The sequence below is a fragment of the Quercus lobata genome, chromosome 7, assembly GCF_001633185.2.
Source record: "Quercus lobata isolate SW786 chromosome 7, ValleyOak3.0 Primary Assembly, whole genome shotgun sequence".
NCBI lineage: Eukaryota > Viridiplantae > Streptophyta > Magnoliopsida > Fagales > Fagaceae > Quercus > Quercus lobata.
The window spans coordinates 6504121-6531073 of NC_044910.1; the positions used below are offsets into that span (position 1 = coordinate 6504121).

At 33.7% G+C, this 26953-nt stretch overlaps 2 protein-coding genes and 1 pseudogene across 2 annotated transcripts; all 3 read left to right on the forward strand.

Moving 5' to 3' along the window:
* Positions 1-9800, forward strand: part of LOC115951470 — an 82433-nt pseudogene extending 72633 nt beyond the window's left edge.
* LOC115953139 (putative pentatricopeptide repeat-containing protein At3g01580) lies at positions 5874-9296 on the forward strand. Its single transcript, XM_031070659.1, has 2 exons — positions 5874-5877; positions 6438-9296. Exons 1-2 carry the CDS (start codon positions 5874-5876, stop codon positions 8735-8737), a joined length of 2304 nt encoding a protein of 767 aa, XP_030926519.1. The 3' UTR covers positions 8738-9296.
* Positions 9801-12787: 2987 nt separating the features above from the next.
* On the forward strand, positions 12788-20295 carry LOC115952928 (probable methyltransferase PMT7). The gene is made up of 7 exons (XM_031070290.1): positions 12788-13160; positions 14242-14656; positions 16718-17007; positions 17777-18160; positions 19155-19401; positions 19501-19639; positions 19822-20295. The coding sequence occupies exons 1-7, from the start codon at positions 12977-12979 to the stop codon at positions 19978-19980; spliced, it is 1818 nt and encodes a 605-aa protein (XP_030926150.1). The 5' UTR covers positions 12788-12976; the 3' UTR covers positions 19981-20295.
* Positions 20296-26953: the final 6658 nt, after the last annotated feature.

Sequence of the window (26953 nt, forward strand, 5' to 3'; positions counted from 1 at the left end):
AAAATCCAATCAAGAATTCTTAAATCATTAGGAAGGTGTGTGGGGACGCGGAGGATGCCATAAATTCTAAGATATTTAAGATTGTCCATCTTTGAAAAGGCCTCAGGGTTATAACATACAACTTGTTGTTCATTATAAGTACTCACAATATCCATGGCTTTAAGTGCTTCTGTCCCCTAATAATTAAGAAAGAATTGGTGAATCGCAAAATTAATTACTAGCATTACAATTCAAGTTCCAAATTGTTAAACATGAAGGTAGGGAATGAGCTCAAATTCTCTAAATAACCTTACCTTATTTCTTTTTAACATTTTGTGAATGTCCTCATAATCCCACAATCTACTACGCTTCCCAGGATCATCAAGGCACTCTTGACGAACTATGTTCCTACTCATTTCTTCAAGTAAGTCATGCATCCACACTATATCATTATCCATAATTTTCAAAAGAGACTTATTAGCAAGTTCCTTCAATCCAATAATAGGGTAAAGGCCAAGAATATCTAGTATTTCTAATACATAATCTTTCCTTTGATTATTAAAAAAACATGCAATATGCAAGAATATTTCCTTCTATGGTTCTTGGAGTCCATTAAAACTTATTTTAACTACTTCAAGAATTGCTTCATCTAGAAATTCTTGGAGTCTCTCTAATGCAATTGTCCATTCAACAATACTTTTTCCAAACAAAAAGGAACCCAAAACCTCAAGAGCTAAAGGAAGGCCAGCAGCATAATTCAAAAATTGTTTAGACAACTCTCTATAATCATCAAGGACATGCTTTTTTTTAAAAGCTTTCGAGGAAAAAAGTTGGAGAGCATTTTCATCATTCAATCCTTTAACTTCATAGATTTCATCTACTTGATGTGCCTCCAACAAATGTGCATCTCTTGTTGTTATGATAATTCTACTACCAGAACTAAACCAATCATGCTTCCCAGCTAACATTTTTAACTGTTTTATCTTATCTACATCATCAAAAACAAGAAGAATCCTTTTACGACATAACCTATTCTTGATCTTAAGAAATCCATCATACTCCTCTTCTATTTTCAAATTCTTTTCCTTCAAAACTTCATCAATAATTTTCTGTTGTAGTGGAACGAGACCATATTTTTCAAACTTTTCCCTACCATCCTTAATAAAACAACGAGCTTCAAATTCTTTAGAAACCATATGATAAACAACTCGAGCAAGAGTTGTCTTACCCATCCCTCCCATTGCCCAAATCCCTATAAAGTGGACATCTTTTGAACCTAGAGCTAAGCATGACTCCAATTCCACTAGTCGAGAGTATATTCCTACTAGGTCTTTGGTAATATATGAGAATGCATCATATTTCAAGTTTAGCGATATCCATTCTACTATTTCTTGGATATCTAGTGACTCAGGTCTGCAATTAAAAAGGTAGGAAATACATTGAGTTTGAACCACCAATAAGTTAGACAAAAAAATACGATTCATATTTAAAGTTTAATTTTGTTGACTGAAACAAAAACATGTACATCGATCTGCTTAGGAAAAAATTGAAAGAAGTACAATGAAACATGTATATAGATTTGCTTAAGGTTCCAAATAAAGTTATATATAAAAAGTGGGTCATTTGAATATTTAAATGAAATAAATATGTCGGGATAAATTACCTAGTATCCTTTAAATGCCATCCGGTGAGGTTGCCCACCTGTCTCAAAGCATCTCTCCATTTATCCACCCTTGTCTTTTCCTCCTTTTCTTTATGTTTAACAAATGCCTGTGCAAAAGTTCCCCTTTATTTTCGTACATCAGATGGATCAACATAGTGAATAATAGGTAAAATTGCCATTTCAATTTCTTTCTTGCACGCAATGATATTTGCAAGTTCATCTAAGCACCAAGTAGAAGATGCGTAGTCTTTTGAGAGAATGACAACAACAAATCTTGATTCTTCTATTGCTTTCAACAGCTCTAGTGAGAGAGATTTTCCTTTCTCAAGTTTTTCATCATCTTTAAAAGTGTTAATTCTTTTCTCTATCAAAGCAGTAAATAGGTGATCCATTAAATTGTTTCGGGTGTCCTCACCTCTAAAGCTGAGGAAAACATCGTACTTCCGTTGCTCAGTAGAAGATGAAGTAGAAGAACTTGGGAAAGATAATGATGCAGTTTCCATTCCCATTAAGGCCATTGCAAATGCACTACTACTAAATATTGAATCACTATATATAGATCTGCATACCAAAACAAAAAAGAAAAAAAGGAAATTAAATACTACTAAAGAAAAAATAATGAAAATAAACTAGGGAAGAAGAAACCATTTGATGCAATGTTTTTAATCCTTCCGTTCTTCAGATCGGTCAAACAACTTTACCTCTTTTTTTTTGGTTAATTTATGAGAACGTCTAGTTGAATCGGTGCCATTCTTTGGCTCCCTTAAAAATAGCAAACTCCAAAAAAATAAGCCCAATAACAAAATCACCAATAGCAAAGTTATAAAATTTAGCCCAATCTACCAATTTTACCAAAATAAAAAAAGCCTAGCCCCTAAAAAATTTTGATCATTCCATCAAATTCCCAAAGGAAGGAAAAAAAAAAAAAACTGAGATAGAGTGAGAGATGTTGAATCGAAAAGAGAGGCAGAGAGGCTAGGATGCATGGACGCGACGCCAGAGGAGTCGCACCCACATCTGATGCAGCGCGACGCAGCAACGTGCGAGGGACGCCGCTACCCGTGCGTCGAGCCACGTCCTGCCACGTGTTTTTTTTTTTTTTTTTTTTCATGACTCATGCTGACGTAGCTCAGACTCGGGCCGATTCATGCTGACTCAAGTCGTATCTGGCGAAACCGCCGAAATGGCTGATTCAGGCCGAAACGGCCGATTCAGGTCGAAATCCAAAAAAAAAAAAAAAAAAAAAAGGTGCAAAACACACCGTTTGAACTTAATAACAAACCCTAAAAACTCTCTCACGCATTCTCACTTCATCCAAGCACCAAACTTTACTCCCCCACTCGTCTCTCTATATGCTCTCTGTGGTGTGCTCACTTTGGCTTTTCTTTGCCTTCACTCTCTACCTCTCTGTCTCTGCTCTTCGTCTCCCCTGTGAGACACTTAGCCACTCAGTCACTTCATTCAAATTTCAGCTCTCTTTCACGCATTCTCAACTCAGGTATTGATATAAAGCTTTCAATCTTAGTTTGATTTGTTATTTGTGATTTGTGAATCTTAGTTTCTTTTCAATCTTAGTTTTATTTAGTTAATAGTTATTACTCATTGTGATTTGTGAATATGTAAACTTGGGTTTGATTTATTATTAATTTATTTAGTTAATTGTTATTATTTGTAGGTTAAATTGAATCTATTGAATTTGCAATGAATGAAGTTAAATTGAATCTAATTTCCGAACATCATGGAATGTTTTAGTTTCAATCTTGTGGGTTGTATTTAATTTATAAACATCATGTTTTAGTTATTATTTACTATTGCTCCTTAAATTTGGTATATGTTTATATAATGTGTGAAAGTATGCTTAGCAATATATTAAAAATATAAATAAAAATATTTTTAATAATTTTTTAATTGCCAAGTCCTGCCGCACCCGCACCCACCTTTTTCAAAAATTGCCGAATCCCGCACCCGCACCTGAGTCTCGAAACACACCCGTGCTTCATAGCAGAGAGGTAGTGTCACTGCAGCACAACTTGACAGCAGATTGAGCATACAAATAAGTGCAGAATTAATGTTTTGAAGGACACTTAAGAGAGAGAGAGAGAGAGAGAGAGAGAGAGTTTTTACAATGGATGAAATAAAGAAAAAGGAAGAAGATGAAACGAAGAAAGAGAAACAAGCTGAAGAAGGAGAGGGGAGAAATAAAAATGATTAATTGTGTGGATTTAGGTGAAAAAAAAAAAGAAAAAAAAGAAGAAGAAGAAGCAGAAGAAAGTTCTAAGAAGATAAGTAAGGGGTGGAGGAGAATTAAAAAAAAAAAAAAAAAAAAAAAAGTGGCTTGTAGATGGGTGGAAAACTAAAACCATGGGCCTAGCTAGTTGGGATTACGTGAAAAAATATGGTGTAAATTGGTTTATAATTTCTAAAAGATAATATAATTCTAATATAATATATTTTTATATTACTTTATATTAGGTTAATATATTGGGATTATATATATATATATATATATATATAAAGTAGCGGTAATTTCAAATCCCTACTGAAATATTTTGTTATTTTTGCCAAATTGAAATGGCCTCAAATACAATATTAACTCCCTTGATTTGTAAAAACTAATTGAAGTTTCATAATAATTTTCTTTTTATACTATAGCCCTTCTAACTTAGAGTCCTGACTCTATTTTGGTTCACAAAGTTAAGCAAATAAACTCACTCTAGCCAAACATACATCGCTCTGCCACTCGCTGTGACTAAGCAAAAAAAATCACTTTAAAGTTTAAACATGTGTGTGTAATAAACAGTGCTCCAATAAAAATGCCAATTTTTTTTTTTTTTTTGGGATGAAAAAGTGCCAAACAATTTCATAACACAGCATTATCCATGAAGCATAGGATTCCTTTCTAAACAAAAAAAATGAGTAAGATAAGATGCCACTTCGGTTCATGACTTCACTTGAAAATTAGCCCCAACTTGCAATTCAATTTAATCCAGATATGGACAAGGATGCCAAACATTAGCCAAAAATTATCGACCTATATTTTTGCGGTATTGTCAAGAGTTTTGTATCTTAATTAATGGGTATATTTTGGTGTTTTTAAATAAAACATTCAAATCCAAATCTCATCTCGTCCATTTGAATTATCCAAAAAACCTTTTACATTTATCAACAAAGAGTAGAGCTACTAACGCAATATTTTCATAACAAAAAATGACAAGTTGTTATTTATTGGAAGGAAAATAATGATGATAATGATAGAGTTAAATGAGAACCAATAACAACTTGTCATCTAAGTTTTGTTGTGAAATTATTATATCCATAATACTACCCATCAACAAATACTACGTGGTAAAAAAACTAACTATGGTTTTAGTTTAGAAAAAAAAGGAGAAACTAACTATGTGTTTAGTTGTGCAAGGCTACGTCAATACAATTTGAGGCTGAGGCCAAAATTTTAAATGAGCCTTTTTATATTTAAGCACCACTTAAATAATATTTAATTTATTAACCATCAATTTGGTTAATGTTTCATTTTAAACCCATTATTCTTACTTTTAATTTGACTAATTCAGTTGACGAATACTAGAAATATTACAAATTTTATAGCATAAGCATTACAAGCTGACGTGTCACGGTTTGACAAAAAAAATTATTCAAACATTCACTTATTATATTATTTAAGTGGCACCAATCATATTCTTATCACATCATTTTAAGAATTTTGTAGTAACTTTAGCATTACATTAACTTTGGATATGGAAGTAGAAGTTGGTAGAAGTGCTCAATCAATTCAACATTTGGGCTTGTGAGCAATTGAGGTTATATATATATAATTTCAAGTCAGTCAAGTTCAATAAAAATAAATAAATATATAAAACAATAGTCCAAAATATAAGCCTCATGAGGTGTTTCAAATGCCAAAAATTTTGGCACACAACTACAATATCATCTCAAATATGAGATGGTATGGACAACAATTGCAAAAATTTATATATTATTTAATTTAATTTTTCTCTCTTCTCATCACAGATATCTCTCTCTTCGTCTTCTCATCTCTGTCTTCTCTATTCCTCTTCCACAGCACGCCGATCACCAAAGGCCACCACTCGACGCCGCCGATCATCTGTCTTCTCTATTCCGCTTCGAGTTCTTTTTTCTTTTTTCTTTTTTCTTTTCCTTTTTTTCTTTTTTCCGTTCACTTTTTTTGGTTGTGGTTTGATGGGTGGGTTGGGCAATGGGTGGGTTCGAATGGGCAGATTGGTGGTGGGTGGGTTATGATGCCGATCTTTGTGTTTTTTGTTGTTTTTGTTTTTTTGTGGTGGTGGTTTTGGTGTTCTGCTGTGGTGGTTCTAGTGTGAGACGATGGTGGGTGGGATGTGGGTGGGGTGTTGATGGTTGCTGGCAGCGGGGGTGGGCTGTGGGTTATGGTGGGAGTGGTTGGTTTTTTTTATTTTGTATTTTTATATATTTTTGGTTTTTTTAATGTTATTTTAATATTGGTATATATTATTTTAATATATAGAATTGAATAATAGAAGACATGATAAATGATGAATTGTAAAATGATGTCTTAAAATAATAAAATAGATTTTTAATGTGTCAAAATGAAATTTCTTTTAAGAGAGATGGTGATGCTCTAAGGAATATAGAAGTTACAAATTATAATTTTTTTTTTTTTGAGAGGATTTACAAACTATAAATGAAATCATGTCTAACAAATGTGTAATGCTCCGAAATAATTAACCAGACAAGAAATATACTTTAGCCCTTTTATGTAATTTCCTAAAAATCAAATAAGAGCCGTTAGCCGTGGAAAGATTTATCCGCGAAGAGCAGAGCAAACGACGGTGTAGTCTCTGTCTCTTTTATTCATTTCACCATCAATCAGACAATAACAAGAACACACCTTTGTTTGTTCAATCTATAAACTTCAATATTCCTTCGCTTCTCCGTCATGTCTTTCATCCTCTTCGCCTCTCCTTTCTCCCTTCACAACTTCCTCTTCTTCTTCTTCGCACCCATCACCTAAATACTCATTCTTCTTCTTCTTCTTCTTCTCGGCTATTACATTCATGCAAGGACCTTCAAACTCTGAAACAAGCCCATGCTTCTCTCGTTGTCTCTAAAGGTTTCCTACCCATCTCTGTTGCCTCAACTCTCATGAGCTTCTACGCCCAGTTCCATGACCTTCACAGCGTCATTCGTGTATTTAATACCTTAGAAGAACCCCATACTATTGCATGGAATTTGATCATGAAGTCTCATCTTGATTCGGGTCTTTTTTATTCGGCTTTGTTGTTATATAAAACAATGAGACGTCTGGGTGTTGCCCATGATAGTTTCACGTTTCCAATAGTAAACCAAGCTGTTTCATCGCTTCAGAGTGATGTAATGTATGGAGAGATGGTCCATTGTGTCTCAACGAAAATGGGGTTTGGATTTGATGTTTATTTTTGCAATACCATGATTGAGGTTTACTTGAAATGTGGGTGTGTAGATTATGCCCGTAAACTGTTTGATGCTATGTCACAGAGAGATTTGGTTTCTTGGACGTCAATGATTTCAGGGTATGTTGGTGAGGGAAGTGTTGGTAGCGCTTTCATTTTGTTCCAGGAAATGATGGTAAAGTCTGAACCCAATTCGGTGACTTTGATGGCAATGTTGCAGGCTTGTTGTGCCATTGAAAGTTTGATCTATGGGATGCAACTTCATGGTTATGCAATGAAGAGTGGGTTAGCAATAGATGGGTCAGTACAAAATTCAATTTTAAAAATGTATACTAGGACAGGTAGTGTTGAAGAAGTTGAAATATTTTTCAGCAAGATTGACAGAAAGGATGAGGTTTCCTGGAATATTCTGATTTCCTATTATGCCATGGAAGGGGATATTGAAAAGTTAGTGAATATTTTTAGTGAAATGCGGGGTAGTGCTGCAATCAGCATTGAGACTTTAACATTACTTATATCAGCATTTGCGAAGTGTAGAGATCTTTTTCAAGGAGAAAAGATACATTGTTTAACCATTAAAACTGGTTTTTGTGATGAAATTTTGCTCACTTGTTTGTTAGACTTTTATGCAAAGTGTGGGGAAATAGAGATATCAGCTCAGTTGTATAGAGAAATTCCAAATAGAAACATTGTTATGTTTGGTGCTATGATGTTGGGATTCATACAAAATGGATATATAAAGGATGCCATAAATTTGTTCCATCAAATGCAAGCTGCAAATTTTGAGCCTGGGGCTGAGATTTTGAGAAGCATTCTTGATGCATATACTTATCTGGGAGCACTGCAATTGGGTAAGGCAATCCATGGCTTCTTTATAAGAAATTTGTCTTACAGATCTATGGAGGAAACCACACACATGGAAACCTCCATCTTAAACATGTACATAAGATGTGGAAATATTTCTTCTGCTAGAGCATGTTTTCATAATATATTGGTCAAAGATTTAGTAACCTGGACAACAATGATTGAAGGCTTTGGATGCCATGGGCTTGGTCTTGAAGCCCTAGAACTTTTTGGTCTAATGCTTGGGGAAAGAATAAAACCAAACTGTATCACCTTCTTGAGCTTACTGTCTGCTTGTGGCCACTCTGGTCTTGTTAGAGAAGGGTGTGAAGTTTATAATTCAATGAAATGGATATATGGTATTCAACCTGATTTGGATCATTACACTTGCATGGTGGATCTTTTGGGTCGATATGGAAAGCTTAAAGAGGCCTTATCTATAATAGTGAAAATGGTGATTTTTCCTGATAGTAGGATATGGGGTGCTCTTCTTGCGGCTTGTAGAATTTATGAAGACATGAAACTTGGGGAATATACAGCACAAAGGCTTTTGGAATTGGAACCTGGTAATATTGGGTATCATACTTTGTTGAGTAATGTACAAGCATGTGTTGGACAATGGGATGAAGTTGAAGAAGTAAGGAGAGTAATGAATGAAAAGGATCTGAAGAAGAAACCAGGGTGGAGCTGCGTCGAGGCTAATGGGATGATCCATGGTTTTGTTTCTGCAGATAGATCACACCATCAAGTGGAGAAGATTTACGAAATTTTGGGGAGTTTAAGTAGGATGATGCTGGAATTTGTATAGTATTCTTAGGCTAAATTGATCAATTGAGTCTTGCATTCTAATGCCCATGAAAAATGCTGGAGAGGAGTAGAAAAAAACTGGGGATGAGGACCTTGCAGCATGTTTTAAGAAGTTGAAGTAAAGTGATGGGTTTAAATTTGCGTGTCAAATTGAGGACAAAGTTTGAGAAATTTTCAGAATAGGGCTGATGAGCAGTCCAGATTTGTTGGGGTCCTTGGAAGAGCACTGGGAATGGCATCGGATGCTCACAGCAGGCAATTCTCTCTTTAAGGCACTTTAGAGATCAATACCCCAAGAGCTGGTTGATGCCTATGACAAGTTCCAAGAGCAAGTTGACTCATATTTGAGTCTGGTCCAAAATAAAAAGGCATTAGAGAAGGAATAAAGGAGAGCAGAGGACAAAGAAGAATGGAATATGCTAAGAGCAAGGTTGAGGATTTGATGAGGTTATGTGTGAAAGTTGATGCACTAATAGAACTTGCTAGTAAGGCGGTTAAGATGACTGGTTTTACATTGGCCAATCAATATACTCATTTCTCTTGAAGATACTGATATTATCAAGTGGTCTGCAGATGTCGGGAGAAGATGGCTAATCTTCTTCTGCTGCTGTCACAACTTCAAGATGGTAAAAACTGTTATTGCATTTTGAAACTAGCAGAGAAGTATGAGTTCGACTAAACGTGAAGCCATCAAGCGTTAGACTAAAGATTTGAAGGTCTCTGATTTGAATGGATATGAAGAAGTGCACTTCCCCACAGAAAGAGAGGTTAAAATAATGGATGATCAAAATCTTTTGGATTCATGGCCTGTTGATGGGGCTTTATCGTTGGCTTTAATCAGGTTGGCTGCTATGAGCTTTCATGTTCCTGTATCGCTCATTTCTGTGACAGAATGGATACCCTTTTTCATCGGGTGTTATTACTGCAGAACCGTTTGAATGGGAATCCGTTGGGTATAGTTGAGCCACTTTTGTTGTCTGCCATATCCTCCTTAGAAGATACACCAGTTATGGGATTTAAAGGAGAATTTTCCAAACCCTGAATTTCAACCTTAGTACTTCCTATGTGGCTTTATTGAAATATATTGCAACTACATTCTTTTGTCAAAGTTTCGTTATATTTTTGAAAATGGATATGCAGTACTATTCATTGTTACAACGAAATCCATTACTTTGGAATACAAGAATAATGCTGGCAAACATATTTTATATGTATATATATATATATATATATATATGTATGTATGTATATATATTTATAAATACAATACAATTAATACAAAGCAAAATGATTTTGTAGACTTCAACGCAAATTAAACCATCTTACCTTAGTTACTTCCTCTTATTTTGAGTTCAATCTAGTAGTGATATAGTACTGTTCAATTCATGATACGCTTGGAAGTATTAAAAAATATGATAGAAAAAGCATTGAAAAATAAAACAGGAAATCAAATACTGATATATCTTATAAAATGACTGACATGCTTAATGTAATGCATATTTCTTTTTGTACGTTTCTTTATATTCAACTACATAATAAGCTTTTCAAATGTTCTAAAAGTCTTTAAATTGATTAGAATGGAGAAGATTAATAAATGAAGCTGGAGAAGAATTGACAATATAATAGGGACAATCTTCTGCGTTAGGAAAGTGATTTCAATGGCATTGCTCAGAGGACCAAAACTATAGATTCAGAAAATTACTCAAAATGTATCAAATGAGTCAATTTTGGAACATTCGATAAAAATAATATTCTCAAGTTAACAACGTTAGCACTCAATGCAAGTTCAACAAATTAACTGGTTTATATTTTTTGTACTCAATTATTTGACTCATCTTGGCATCCTGTAACTTATTTATTAGTAAAAAAATAAAACAAATTATGCTGATTATTCAATAAAATGTGACCCAAAAAAAAAAAAAAAAAAACCTAAAAATTAAAAGCTATAGAGTGTGACACAAGTCACAAAGAGCACATATTTGTCAAAGAAAGACCTTCTAGGTTGCACAGCAACTCAAAGCTCTAAATCAGTATAGTAACCAAGATAGATAATTTCAACACCTTAAGAATGACTTTATCTTCTAACAGCTTTAAGATTTTTGTTCCCTATAAATTTCAATCTTGTTAGTTTGCTCATGTAAGATTCCAGCAAGGAATATAAGGCTGTGCAACTTCTACAAAAATTCTCTATACCCAAAAAGGAGATCTGTCTCAATTCTCCAGCTCCTATTAAAGAAGCTTACTCCTCTTCTAACCTTTCTCATGATCTCATCCCTATTGCTTCTCTAGGCCAATCCAGAAAGGTTCTTGCTCTATAATTATTTAGGATCAATGCTTGGGATCGCGATCCTACGTGATCCCACAATTTGCCGCGCAATTCTACCTCGAACCTAACATATAAACGATCCTAAATGATCTAGGCCGATTTAGGAATGTGGGATCAAAGGAAAGGTTGAGCTAGAGTTAAAGACAATCAAGTTTCAATCCACTCAGCATAAAGAGTTGATCTTTTACTCACATTTTTTGGGTCACACTTAATTGGAGTAAAATTTATTTAATTAGAAAGTAGACATTTGGAGTTTTAAAATGGATATAAATTTGACCCAATTTAGATTTAAATGAGTAAGATATAGTTGTTTGAAGTTGGCACAATTACACTTGTGAGTAGAGTGTCATATGAACTAGGAGTAAGATGGTAAATTCACCTAGGTTGGCCGATATTGATGAATGTTCATAGGCCAAGGGTAGTATCTAGTTCATACAACCAACCTATATGGTATGAGAAAGTAGGCAAAGGATCAAATCAGTAATTATCACATTAATTACTCCTTATCACCTACTTTTATTACCCACTTAACGCTAAATGTGATGTAACCTATTCTCTCCGTGGGGGTCCTAACTAGTTGGGAAGGATGCCTAGGAATGGGCTTGTCACATCTGCCAAAAACAATGGAAGGGAATCATGATGGTTTCTCCCAGTCCAACACATGCCAATAAAGGGTATAAATATTCCCTCATCTCATCTTCAAGGTATGCAATTGAAGACCTATAAAGAAAATCACTAAGAGCATTCTATTCTTGCTCCCTAACTTAAGCTTCAATGTGCTTACCACAAATCCCACAATGGTGTTGCGCTCTGTATCCTAGAACCTAAAGTACTAGACTTCCGTTGGAGCTTTCAACTTTTTTACTAAGTGTTACTAAATTGACCCAACCCTTTATCCCATCCATTGAATTTAAGAATCTCGCTTAAGCGAAAATACAATGATTTAGAATTTTAATACTAATAATGGAGGGGCTTTAATTTGGTTTGAACCCTGTTTTGTATATCTATATAAAAGCACCTTATACTTAAATTTTAGAGGGAAAAAGGAGGTGTTGAGGGCTCTTTTTGACACTCATGTGGCACAATCTTGTTCACAACCCACGCCACATCAATATAAGAAAAAAAAAAAAAAGGGTTTCAAGTTAAATCTCTTTAAAACCTAGAAAAGCTTAAATTTTATACAACTAATATGGTTAGACTTTTTTTCCAAACATCCATATTGAGTTTCAAGAAGCTAAATTTTTCATGATCACAATTAATTTGAGTACAGATAGAACAAATCCAACCTAATTAATGAACGGATTGATGGTATGTAGAAAAAAAATTGAAGCCTAAGTAAAAATGTTGAACTTCAAAAATCAAATCGAAGACATGGATCGAACATTATTGACAGTTAGGAACTTGAATCAAACTAAAATATACCAGTACAAACAAGATTAAATTGAGTAACAAGATTACAAATAAGCACTTACTAGTTACTAGCACGAATACCTTTTAAAGCCTCATGAACTACAACAAAAAAAGCTCTTAATTAATTAAGGAACTACTTTTACAAGATAATGATATATGTATAGATAAATTTGTCAGTAAAGAGTGGTATCCTTTTAACCTAAGTAGATATCAATAGCAAGAGGGAAAAAGGTGTCATTGTCACGTGAATCACACGTGCACTCATGCCCGTGCAAAGTATAAATAAAAAAATTGAAAATAAAAAAAGCAGGTAACATAAAAATTTTCACAGCTTGGGAATGGGAGCAATCTGGTGGTAGTGTCGTCTTCTTCCTCCTCCTCAGATTTGCAAATGTGGATTCAGTCCTTATGAATCCTGCAAATTCAAGAAAAACCCATTTGAGATAGAAAGCCAAAAGCAGAGTAGAGAAGGCGAAAGAAGCAAAGCGAATAGAGGCAGAGAAAATGAGTGGCTTTGCGCTGGGTTCAGCGTTTGATTCCAAATCGGGTCTAATGATAATGGTGGCTCTGCTTTTAATGGTTGGGACCTTCTATGCTGGCACCCTCTTTGGCAACAATGGCCCCATCTATGTCTCCGAGCTCCCTTCCAATTCTTCTTCTTCTTCTTCTCCTTCTTCCTTTTCCACTGGTAACACCTCTCTCTCTCTCTCTCTCTTTAACTTTAATGGGTATCTTTTTTTTTGGTGGGTTTATGTTTTTGGTTTAGTAAATTGGGCAGCTTGAATAGTTATGCATGGTGTAGTTGGAGTTTAGATTGATGGCTTATGTTTTCTTTGTGTTTCTAGCTTTTATGGGTGTTCAAATTTTTGTTTTTTTGGGTGGGTTTATGTTGTAAGTTTGGGTTATGCATGGTATAGTTGGATGTTAGATGGGATTGTTTTTAACGGGGAGTGTGATGGATCTTGTTTAGTAGTGATCTTTTGGTTTATGGTGATTTTGGTGGGGGAATGTATTTGATTTCATGGTCAAGATTTTGAAATTGTATGGAGATGATACATTGTGTGGTTTAAGTGAGACTGGGAACTGGCATAAGTTGGGTCTATGTAATTTTTTCAAAACTAAACTTTGTAGAAGGTGTCTACATTCTCTATCTTAGTCTTTTATTACACATGCAAAGCTAAGATGGAGAGGGCATAGTCGACTATGAACCCAAAGCGTAGCTAGCTCATCCTTATTAGAAGTTGTCTGGCTGAGTGTCTTTAGTGTATGGCGTGAGAAAAATGGATGAAAACCATGTTAATGAATAATGTCATGGGAGTTGTTCAGTGCCATACCCTTATGATACCGCTCCCATAGCATAAATGTAGATTGGATTTGAAAGGAAGTTCTTAGGCCAGTACTGCATAATCCCCACAAACTGAGTATTGTTTGATGTCATTTAAGCATTTGAATGCTTAATATGCAATAGATCTTATGGGTATATGTTGTGAAATTCCAACTCAATAATTATTGCGAATGCATGCTAGAAGTCTGTTCTTAAGTTCTGTACTTCAGGGCATGAACATATAATGCATATGTGCACATTGTATAGTTGGCTGGAATGTCTTAATCTATGATTTGACTTATTTGATGTATCGCCTTGATTGTTGCTATGAGGTCAACAGTAGTGGATGCCTATAAGACATTGTAACGTCTTGAGATTTGGTATTTTACTAAGATATGCAACCTCGTGTTCTTGTGATTGATATTGTTGTATTCCACAATTTCAGGTATTTCTACATTTACAAACAAGGTTGCTCTTACTTATAGAAAAACACCACTTTTGATCCCTGAAACTGGAATGAATGTGTGCCCATTAACATTCAATGAATATATTCCTTGCCATGATGTTTCTTACATTAAGAGTTTGCTGCCCAACTTGGATGTTTCTAGAAAAGAAGAGCTAGAGAGGCATTGCCCTCCACTTGAGAAACGATTATTTTGCTTGATTCCACCTCCAGAAGATTATAAGATACCAATACAATGGCCAACAAGCCGGGATTTTGTGTGGCGGAGCAATGTGAACCATACACGACTTGCTGAAGTCAAAGGAGGACAAAATTGGGTACATGAGAAGAATCAACTCTGGTGGTTCCCAGGTGGTGGTACCCATTTCAAACATGGGGCCCCTGAGTATATTCAAAGGTACGCTTGTTTTACATACTCTATTTTGTTCAGATGTGTTTCATATTCTACCACTACTGTGATGGCCATGTAGTTAGCATTTGATGATGATTTCGCTAGTCAAGCACTGAAGTAAAGTTTATCATATGTAAATTTGAAGTCACCATTGGCATTAATTTTTTTGAATTTTCTTATAATAAAATAATAAATTAGTTATTAGGTTTTTTGGAGCATTCAGTCATGCTTCCATGTAAGCAATTCACTCCCCGTCCTCCCCCATACAAGATGCAATTGCCAAATTTAATGGGTAGCACAATTGACTAGGGACCATGCCTCATGTAGCAAGGTTTACCAGTTCAAATCTCCCCTTGGGACCAAAACTTATCTAAAAGAAATGGCAACAGCCATTACAAATAACCTAATTAAACATACCTAAGCCAAACTGGGCCCGAAAAACCAGAATAAAGAAATAGTCCCATGTAAGTCTGCCCTAGGAAAAGAGTGAGGATAAAGGGGATGTTGTCTAACCTAGGTAACCCAAATTTGTCACTAACATTTTATTTCAACTGTAATTTCCATAGTTCCTGAGTTTATAATCATATTTGATTGTGGTGCTACCAGTCGTTTAGGATACCTTTCGGCTTCAGTAAAACTCTTCCCCCTTAGTTTTTATTTTTTGTGATAAGTAAGAAGAATCTATATTGCAAAAGCTACTTTATGCCAAACGAGCATAAAGAGTAAAAAAATACAAGGAATGAAAAGAAAAGCGAAAAGAAAGTATGAGCAAGAGAGAAGAGAATTAATGAATAGAGGGAGGGAATCACTATTTGTGAGTCCCCAAGCTTGAGGCCAATCATACAAATGATGCAGATTTCATGCTTCTAGAATTTCCAAATTGGAATTTACTTATTTTTATTATTTATATAAGTATTCACTATCCTTGTTTTGGGAGTAGGACCACCTGAAGAATTAAGCTACCGTAATTCTATGCAGTATTTAAGTCTTAACAATTTTGTTCTGTTTTGTCTCTTAATACTTTTGATTCATACTATGAAGATTCCACCTAACTTGTGGTAAGGATTCATTACATTGTAGTGTTGGTTTTAACTAACAATTGAGGTTTTTATGAATGAAAAAATAATGTTTCTCCTTCTAGGATCATTACTTTGTAATGGATTTTATAAATTGAAGTTATGGTTTGTGATCCAAAATAGTTCATAGTTTTTGGTTTTGACATTTCTCTGTTTGTTTAGGTGGAAAAACATTTTGTAGAAATTTTTTTCTGCATTTTCTATGGTGGAAAACATTTTCTGTGATCAACAAAAAACAAGTCAATAGAGAAGAAAACAATATTTTTTTAGGTGCAAAAAATGTTTTTTGGAACGTCACATGCTCAACAAACCACCACAAATTAATTTCAAACCACAAAAGAATTTTCCCAATGGTAACTTCTCCCTCTTTGCCGCCCTTTTTCTTACCACAGACCAATCATTGACTATTGTTTACTGATTGTTGACTTTTTTGCTCAAACCAGTCTCTTTCCCACTTACATTTTTGCTTAGATTCCAAATTTAGAGCCCGATTTTGCGATTTCCCATTTGAGACTCTCAAATTGCCCAAAAAAGGGAAAATGTTTTGCTATTTATGTATGTTTTGTGAATGAAAGTTTTAATTCATATAATTTTTTGGAATGAAAAGAAATACTAATGATTTTCCATGCAATTCAAACAACTGAAAATTGTTTTCTTGCTCATTTTCAGGGTCACTATCAAACATAGGAAAACAAGTCAGTTTTCTATTGAAACAAACAGATTAAAACATCTAAAATATTTGGGCTAGTTAAAGGCTGTGAAGTTTGGGAAACAATTGAAGTAAATTGGTCTGTTGAACAAACTTATCACAACTACACACAAAATAGAGTCATTGAAGTCTAAATGCCTAAAATCTTAGACAAACTATGTTTTATTTTGTAATGGGAATGTCAAATTCTACATACTTCTAAGTTTTGTGTCAGGATCAATGTGTTCTGTGATGTTTCTAGTCATATGTTTTGAACTTTATTGAATTTTATTGTAAATTCAGGGTAGGAAATATGACTACAAGTGAGACAGGTGATCTGCGTTCTGCAGGGGTAGTTCAGGTTTTGGATGTTGGTTGTGGGGTTGCCAGCTTCTCTGCTTACCTTCTCCCACTGGATATTCAAACAATGTCCTTTGCTCCCAAAGATGGACATGAGAATCAAATTCAATTTGCATTGGAGCGAGGAATTGGTACAATGATCTCTGCTTTAGCCACAAAGCAACTACCATATCCCAGTAGCTCCTTTGAGATGGTTCACTGTTCAAGGTGTCGTGTCGATTGGCATGAGAATGGTACTCTTCCATCCTAAAGATATTTATATATACTGCATTGTAGAAAGTAAGAAAGTGCTACATAACATATGAATTTAATTAGTTTAATTATCTTGAAAAATAAAAAATTAATAAGTATCCAAGAAAGTAATTATTTGTTATAGAGATCAGCGATGAAGCAAACATGCTTCTATGTATGTTTGTTATCAAACTGTTGTGTGACATACCTGTACCTATTGGTTGCATGTACTGTAAACTTTGAATAAAAATCTGCAACAACCAGCTTGCAACTAGCAGGAGCCCATATATCTACTGCACCTCCACCTAAAATTACATTATTTTCAAGATGCTTTCCTATTAATAATGTACAAAAGCCAATATGACCATGTTGAGTGTGAACATAGGGAAGAGTAATTAATACTTTATCATCTCCTTTACGAATATATGAAAAATATTATGAAGCAAACGGACTCTTGAAAAGAGTATGATTTCTTCCATTTTTAACTAGACATAGACCACTTTTCCAAACAAAAAAGTTTATGGTATGAGATATATTTTATTTTATGTTGCTATAAAAGTATGATATTTTACTATAGAACCAAATTATAAGGTCTTCTTTCATTTGGAGGCCTTAGGAAATTCTCTAAGTGGATTGACAATAAAGCCAGCCCTGAGTGAAGGATGCTTTCTGCACCAGTGGGATCTGTAAATTGCCAAGTTTTGATTTTTATGCTAATTATTTTAATGTGAAGTGTGCTTATCCTTTTTGCTCCTAATTTGTTACTTGCAGATGGGATTTTACTCAAAGAAGTGAATCGCCTTCTGCGATCTAATGGGTACTTTGTCTATTCGGCTCCACCTGCATATAGGAAGGATAAAGACTATCCATTGATTTGGAATAAGTTGGTAAATCTGACTTCAGCAATGTGCTGGAAACTCATTGCTCGAAAAGTTCAAACAGCAATCTGGGTTAAACAAGAAAATCAGGCATGCCTTCTGGACAATGCCGAGCAGAAACTTTTGAACATATGTGATGCTGTCAATGATTCTAAACCATCATGGAATACACCAATGAGGAACTGTATACAAGTAATTAGTGGACAAACAAATATTCAGAAACTCCATACTAGGGCAGAGCGTCTTTCTGTGTATTCACAGAGTCTCAGCAAAATAGGTTTGTCTATTTTCCTTTTCAAAACTTTAAAGAAGCTAGTTCTATGTTTCTGTTTGTCATTTTGCATGAATTCTTTTTAAGCATGTTGTTATTGCCTTCGTATTTATACAAAAAGACAGATTTGATACATATCAAACCCAATTAAAGAAATAAAGCTGAAGATTAGGCTTCTTAGATGCATATTTCATTTAATGATAAAATGGACTTGCTTTGGACTAATAAGAATTGAGCTTGTGCTAAGTTTGCAATCCCACATGGTGGACCTGAAGAGAAATATTTGGGCAGTCTGGCTTTTGACAAGCTCAAATTTTTATTCCTTAGATCATTGGAATCTTAAACAATTGATTGTTTGCAAATAGAAATTCAGTTTATCCTAAAAGAATTATGATAACCTAAAGCAAATTAAAATTAATTATAATATAGTCTAAGTGATGAACAAAAATAAACAAAATGTGATTTTCTGGTGAGGAATCTTGAGATAGCATGATGGCACTGTGCCAATGAGCTTTGTATCGATGGCACCTCATCCTCCCTTAAGAAAGGTGGAGGGTAAGGTCTTTGGTTCTCACTAGGGGTGTGTGTGTAAGCTAGCTAATCAAAAAGAAAGAAAGAAAGAAAAGAAAAAAAAAAAGAAAAAAAAAGAAATAAGAGCACGAAAGCATTGTAGAGTTGAATAAGTGATTTGTAAAATTCAATTACTAGTTTATTTTTCTTCAAATATGTTAAAACCATTTATTGAAATCTCAAACAAAATGGTTGTAGAGTTGAATAAGTGGTTTGTAAAATTCAATTACTAGTTTATTTTTCTTCAAATATGTTAAAACCATTTATTGAAATCTCAAACAAAATGGTATTTCTGATTCATTTAGATCTTGCAACACTGCTGTTTGCTCATCTTTTGGACCTTTTAAGTTACAAATATATGGACATTATTATTAAGCATTACAAAGAAGTGTTATTCAGTCTGATGACATGATTAATCTGTTCGCAACAGATATTAATGAAAAGGAATTTAGTTCAGACACTTTGTTTTGGCAAGATCAAGTTAGCCTTTACTGGAGGTTGATGAATATTAGTAAGACAGAAATACGAAATGTCATGGACATGAATGCTTTCTGTGGTGGATTTGCCGTGGCTTTGAATACCTTGCCTGTTTGGGTGATGAATATAGTTCCTGTAAGCACGAAGAATACCCTGTCTGCTATTTATGACCGAGGACTGATTGGTGCTTTCCATGATTGGTAAGATTGTGTGAATTTATTACTTGCAGCTGTTAAAATTTTCAAATTCTTTAAAAACAAAATTTTCTAATATTGCTAAGCTATGTTTTTTAACATCAGGTGTGAACCGTTCTCAACTTATCCACGCACATACGATCTGCTGCATGCGGACCATCTTTTCTCTCTATATAATAACAAGGTAGAAGGTTGCTTACTGGAGGATATCATGCTGGAGATGGACCGTATGATAAGGCCCCAGGTAATTAATCTGTAGTTGTCTAGATTGATTATCTGAAATGTTAAAATGAAAATTGCCATGAATTAAATTCATCTCCATGATTGTCTCTAGTCAGGGTTGGAAATTATAATTTTCTTTTGCATTTGTTAGTTATGGCTTAGTAGCAAAAGTTTACAAGAAATTTATTGAGAATGTATGTGCAGGGATTTATTATTATTAGAGATGTGGAATCCATCGCATCAAGAATCCAAGATCTTGCTCCCAAATTTCTATGGGAGGTTACATCACATATGGCAAAAAACAAAGAAAGCAATGCAGAAACTGTGTTATTATGCAGAAAGAAGTTTTGGGCAATTGTCTAAAATACAGCGTAAAGAGCTTTGCCAATACAACAGCAGCAGCAACAACAACAACAACAACAACCACCACCAAGCCTTCGTCAATATAGTTCTTTCTTTGACAAAAATGTAGGTTGTTCGTATAATGACCCTTTTTTCCCTGTACTTGCTTATGCTTGTCGACCTTGTGAATGAAGTGAGGTTATAAGTCTTAAGTTGTTTATTGCTTCATAATCATATATTGTGTAAATTTCTAGAGAGACTTTCAATGTACAACTTTCTCCTTTATATTTTGCCAATGGTGGCAATACAAATTTTGAATTCCTCATGATCATCAAACATATTCTAGCAGTCGCCTCTCTCTTCTGTGTACATGCCTACATGACCTTAGCAAATGACCATTTGGTTGTAACACCTCTCATTCCTTTGTTAGGCTTTTATTCATCATTCGTATCTGATGTATTTTGCATGCAATAAAATAATGATTAAGTGATTAATTTTAATAGTTTCTATCAGCATAAGCTTTTGAAATAAGTGGTAATTTATCATGATAGTGCAGTGATTCTAATTTTGCACCCCATATATGTCACACCTCCCCCTTAGAAAATAAAATATTCAGATGTTAGGAAAGTGGTAGTTTATCAATACCAGTGGAGTGGCAAAGGTCATTCTTTTTTGGTACCTAATTCTTCAGGACTAACAAGTCAGATGTGGAGAGGTCAGGCCAAGTTTGAGAATTTGTTTAGTACCCGATATCATGTAGTCTGTATATCTTTGTATTTATTGTGAAGCTGTAGGTACATTTGAAACCAGGTGTCCGAGCATGAACAGGAAAATCAACCCAATTTGATGCTTCGCTTCTATGCATTCCAGTTGATTGGGTTTGACAGTATGTTAAATGTTTTGAGTAGTGGACCAAAGGAGATGACCTTTTTAGACCCATTATAGAACTGGAAACAAGCCCAAGATGGCTAGAGAGTAAAGCCACTCGAATCCTTGCAAGAAATCTCTCAATTTCTTGTCACCTTGGAAACATGTTTGGAATGTATCCTTTCATCTCCTCTCCCTTTATATCCCTTTATCTCAAACGAAACCTTTAGCATTTTGGATTGCTACATTATGGCCTATTCTTTAACCAAATTTATTAATTAGAGGTTTCTCTATGTGCCAATTGTCAAAACTTTATAAGGTGTTCCTTCCATTTCGAATATGGTAACTGTATAATGTATATCCTTTTTAATCACTTGACTCATTTTTTATTCAATGTTCAAACCAGTTTCTTATGATGATTATTGGTGGAGTTCAAATATCTTACAGTCCTAGGAGAAACAAATTGAGTTGGGCCAAGTATTTTCAACCCATTGCGACTTTCTAAAGTTAAGAAATCCTTGAATAGGTTGGATTGTTGGGCTAGTGTTATTTTATTAGCTTTAATAAAATATTGTAAATTTTATTTAACTATTTAATCTCGTTATTAAATAAATTATCATAATTACTTTGATATATTAATTTTATCAAAACTATAATAATTTTTTTAAAAAAATACATATATTTTTTCATATTTTTAATAGAGTAGGTATTAGTTGGGTTTTTTTGAAAAAAAAAAAAAAAAAATCAACCCAAACACCAAACCATTAACCCATGAAAATAAAAACCAACTTGAGGGGTATATATATAAATTTCTTTTTTCTTTTGTGAATTTAAAAATAAGAACCAAACGGGGCTGTTAGTTTTGATCTTTCTTTCTTGTTGAAAAACAATAAGCTGTTCAAGGCGTCTCCTAATGAGACAACCAGGATCCAATCTCTAGTGAAGACGTTTGTTTTGTTCCCAAGCCCATAGCAGATGGAGGCTCTACTGGAATGCAATTAGCCCACATAATCAAGAGCACAGTCGATTTAAAACCTGGCCCATCCATTAAATGTTTGGGGCCTGGATAGACATTCAACATCTTCACCTTAAGTACATATGTTTTTCACTACCTTGCTAAATGAATAGTAATCTATAAAAAAACAAAGCAATAATCTCATATGATATTTTTCATTTTTTGGAATCAAGGTTGTGGTCAGGATACAATTCTACAAGTATAACAAAATCTCAATTATGATGATGAGTTATGACCTTGGGTCACTCAAAATACACATAACAATAATAATATCCCTCACACTAAAGGACTCCCAAAAAAAAAAAAAAAAAAAAAAAAAAAGAGTTTCTAAGAGAGAGAGATTGAGAGGGACAAGATCTTTGAGTCATTGACCCTCCAATGAGATGGAAAATTAAGATAGGAGGACAATAAAGTAAATCCAAAATAAGTGCCAATAAGGATGGATAATAAATAAAAAAAACAAAACCTCCCTTGGCCTTGAATGTGTCAAAAGAAAGGTGAGGCCACTAAATTGGAGTTGACATGACTAGACAACCCCACGCTTGTCGCCTTTGCCCCCCTCCCCCACATAAATCTGCCCCCATTATTATTATTTCATTTTTTTTTGCAGTTGGTGCTTCCTTGCTCTCTCTCTGAAGCAGTGCTTTGACCTCTTTTAGCTCCATCACCCTCTTCTTACTTCCCATCTTTCTTGTGGACTTTTAAGGTTTTATACTGTTTTAATAAGATATTGATGAGGTTCAACCATTCAAGTCTATGTTACAAACTTATGATTAAATCTATAATTAGGAATACCTATTAGTCCCTATTCCATTTAAGTCTCTTAGGTATTTGGTGAGGTTGTTACTTAGCAGTTCATTTTACGGCTAAACTTTATGTTGCTTTTAATGCTAATTTCTCTTGCAATAATTGGAATTTATCTTCTGTGGTTTTGGAAGCATGCATGTGCGATAGGAGCTACTATGATCATACCTAGTTTGCATATGGAATGTTCATGAGACTGACCATTTCAATATCATTTTATTTCTAAAGGAAAAAAGAAAAAAAAAAGAAGAAGGTTGGATTGGTTTTTTATATTGTGATACATGTGGGTTCAGGATATGTTGCCATCAATCGCCATTTCATGGACACATCTTGACTTATGTCATTTAATATTTGGTCTACAAATGTACTCAAAGTCCTCATAGAAGTAAATGAAAGTTTTTTTAGATTAGTGCTAGTAGTATTTTTGGCTAGAGCTTGTCTTTTGTTTGATTCCAAAGTTAATGATAATATCTCATTGACGGTTGTGCACTTGTGGTCGTTTTAATTAAGTTTTGTTTAGATTAATTTTTAGTTGACTTTTTGATATTGTTGGATTTGATGTTGTTCACACTGAATATTTTCACATCAATTAGACTGGGTGGAATATGTCAAGACTCTTAATTCTTCATTTACGTCTAATTAAACACAGCATTATAAAAGTGACATTGAGAAGGCAAAATATGGGTCAACGATTATAACACCAAGGAAATTAACAAGACATGATTGATTACATATATGACAAGAGACAACACATGATCAATCATGAAAAAAAAAGAATAAGGGGAAAGAAATTTCGGGGTGTTGCATATGAATAGTTTAAAATGATTGCAAATGACAAACATTAGAGTTGATAAATTAAGATAGAAGCAGCTCCACATAAATTTCCAGTTCTTTCTCAAACTTGATGTGGTAAAGTTTCATTTCCCCTTTTTTAATGTTAATGTTAGAACAATAAAATTGAGCAAATTCTATATGGTGGTACACAAGGTGATCAAACAAGTTTGTGAAGAGAAGCATTTATTTGTAAATAACCAAAATAATTTTAGTATGTAGAGGAATGAAAGGAATTGATGTTTAATATTGCTTATTCGGCTCCTGAGCGATGACATATTTATTTAGGACCTTACCTTTGCAATCTCTCTTCTGTACATAAAAGGAGGTTCATTATACATTTTCATGATTTCACATTGAGAAAAGGAATTTAATGAAAGACGTGCCATTATGAAGGAAACTATGAAAGGAGTTGCAGAATTTTGTAAAATTTAGGTGTAGGTGGAAATGGAAATAACACTCGGAAAAGTTTTTTTTTTTTAGAGATGCTTGACTCTATATGTGCCTCTTTCTTTTTTTTTTCTTTTTTTTTTTTCTTTTTTTTGAAAGTCGGATAGGTGAAAGAGGGGAATTCAAACTTGATTTCTCTAATAAAGAAAATCAAATTATGTCACTGAACTATAAGACTTTTGACATATATATCATGTGCATATTTAAACTAAAATAATGATAATATCCACATTAATAAGCTAGAGCTAATGTTTTTTCAAAGTTTCCCAAAATGATTTCTCTATCTTTTTTATTTTTCTAAAAGATAATTTGATAGTTATAAGTTAGAATAGGAAAGAAGAGATTTGGATTTTGGAAGACTGCTGAAAATAACATGACGTATTAGTCAATTGAGCTATAAAACTCTTAGTTTTACCATTTCATAAGACTAAATATGGTAAGCTAAATCCTACATAGAAATACGTGTTTAGCCTCGGCCTAAAGTATACAAACATTATGCGCTTCTTATTTGTAGTTTTGTACATCTTCATTTAACAATAGGCCATGGCCAAAAAGGAGAAAATTAAGGTAAAAGCAAGTGCCAGTATGTATTTTGCTTTGTTAATTAGTAATGGGTAATGTTATAAAAACAAACTTTTTTACAATATTTTTACAAATCACGGTATGACAAGTTCTTATTGGTTTTTATCTAAATCCACCACGAACATTATTTTTCTACTTCTCAATAATCACTTACCACATCAGCAGTTTGTAAAATAATTTGAGTACATTTTCCATTAGTAATTAGCAACTTGACCAATTAAGTGGAAGAAAAGTGAACACGATGCAATATATGAATGGTAAACTCAAGTGCAAGAAAAGTGAACACGATGCAATATATGAATGGTGATCTGGTCTGGACATAAATTTCGATCTTATCCATAAGGCCAGGTATATGTGAGTTATATATGGTTCCTTGGATGCTAATCTTATCAAGAAAGTCTAGCAAGTAATTTATGGCGGGGTGTTCCTAGCTAATTTTCTTTCTAGATTTCAACTTAGTCCATAGATTTGTAAAGTTATTCTTCTTCTTTTTTTCTTTTTTTTTTTGGACTTCTTGTATTAATACATGGACAAGAATGATTTATTGCACTATTGATGTAGTGAAGAAAACCAAATCTCTTTTATCAGTGGTTTTCTTATAATTGTTAAAAGCTTTGTAATTTAATTGGTTGGCTCTTTTTTGGCATTTTCAACGGAGATATCTAGAGTTCAAATTCTCATTTTTATTATTATTAAGATAAAGAAATAATTTTCTTATAATAGTTTCTTTTTATGCATTTATTTTATAGTCTTGCATCTTAATTTTGACATAATATTATGATAATCTACTCCAACACTTCTATTGATGGTGATATTATAGAATAGGGAAGGCATCTCGAAGATTAGAGCGTTCACATTGGGCACTCCCTTTGCTTGTTTGTTTGGGTTTTTATTTTTTTATTTATTTTTATTTTTTTTTTTGTTTTAAACCAATTTAACTAGAACTATAGTTAGAAAAATAGTAGTGATGATCAAATTATCATCCTGAATTTCGCATTGAGTATTATAAATGAATTATTTGATACCAAATTAAGAAAATTAAAATGAACACTTGGGACAAAATTAAACTACAATTAAAAGCTAATTTGCAAAAGAATAGTGCTACGGTTGGGTACTTTAAGTTTTATTTCATTGAGCTTACAAATTGATGCATTACCAATCATAAATAGGCAATTTAAATATTTATTTATGAAGTTATTATAGTCCACTAATCACATTTATTGTCACATCAATTTGTAAGTTTTATATAATAAAATTTGTAATACTTTTAATATTTTCATTTGCAAAAAGCCACATTACTCGGTAACAATACCAAGTACATTAGCTTTTGTATATACATTTTCAATTTTTTCTTTTTCCCTCCCTATCTCCTCTAATTAAAAAATAGAAAGAAACTCTCTCTCTCTCTCTCTCTCTCTCTGCAAAAATGTGGGTGGGCATTGTATTGAGTTAGTAATGCTAGGCTTGGGTGTTCATTAGGCTTCAGGCATTGCTAGGTGTGTCACTGATCGAGGTGGTTGATTTGGTCGTGGGTGGTTGATCAATGTCTGGGTGTTATTATTTAGTGTGGCATTGCGATGATTTATCTAGCCATGGGCAACTGATCAACATCTTTAGGTCGCTGGGTTTTGTTGCAAATTCTACTTTGAGTATACAATTCTCTTTTTATTCCTTCGTTCATACGTTACATACGTTACATATATGAAGATGAGGTTAGGTAAAATTTCATGTGATTCAGTAAACATAATATAAATTAGATCATTGCTAGATCGATCCATATGATTTGATGAAGGATGAGCAAATAATGAATGGTTTTTTTTTTTTTCTATATAGAAAAAGGGAAATTAAAATGGTTGGGGGTAGAAATGAGGGAATGTATACAATACTTGGTTTAATCAAATACAATTTGAAGGGTTTTGTAGGTTCATTAATTAGGGCTTAACAGAAGAACTTTATAAGTTTCCAAAAATGGAAGATATAAATCAAGAAATTGAATTTCAATTATTTGTGGAAACATATCAATTGGTAGAATCGGTGATAAAAGAAAGAGATGCTATATATGAATCGCTCACATATTCTTCTGAATTATATGTATCCGCGGGATTAATTTGGAAAAACAGTAGAGATATGCAAAAACAAACAATTTTTATTGGAAGCATTCCTTTAATGAATTCCTTGGGAACTTCTATAGTAAATGGAATATACAGAATTGTAATCAATCAAATATTGCAAAGCCCCGGTATCTATTATAGGTCATAATTGGACAATACCGGAATTTCGGTTTATATAGGCACAATAATATCAGATTTTTGGGGGGGGGGGGGATTAGAATTAGAGATTGATCGAAAGGCAAGGATATGGGCTCGTGTGAATAGGAAACAAAAAATATCTATTCTAGTTCTATCATCAACTATGGGTTCAAACCTAAGAGAAATTCTAGAGAAT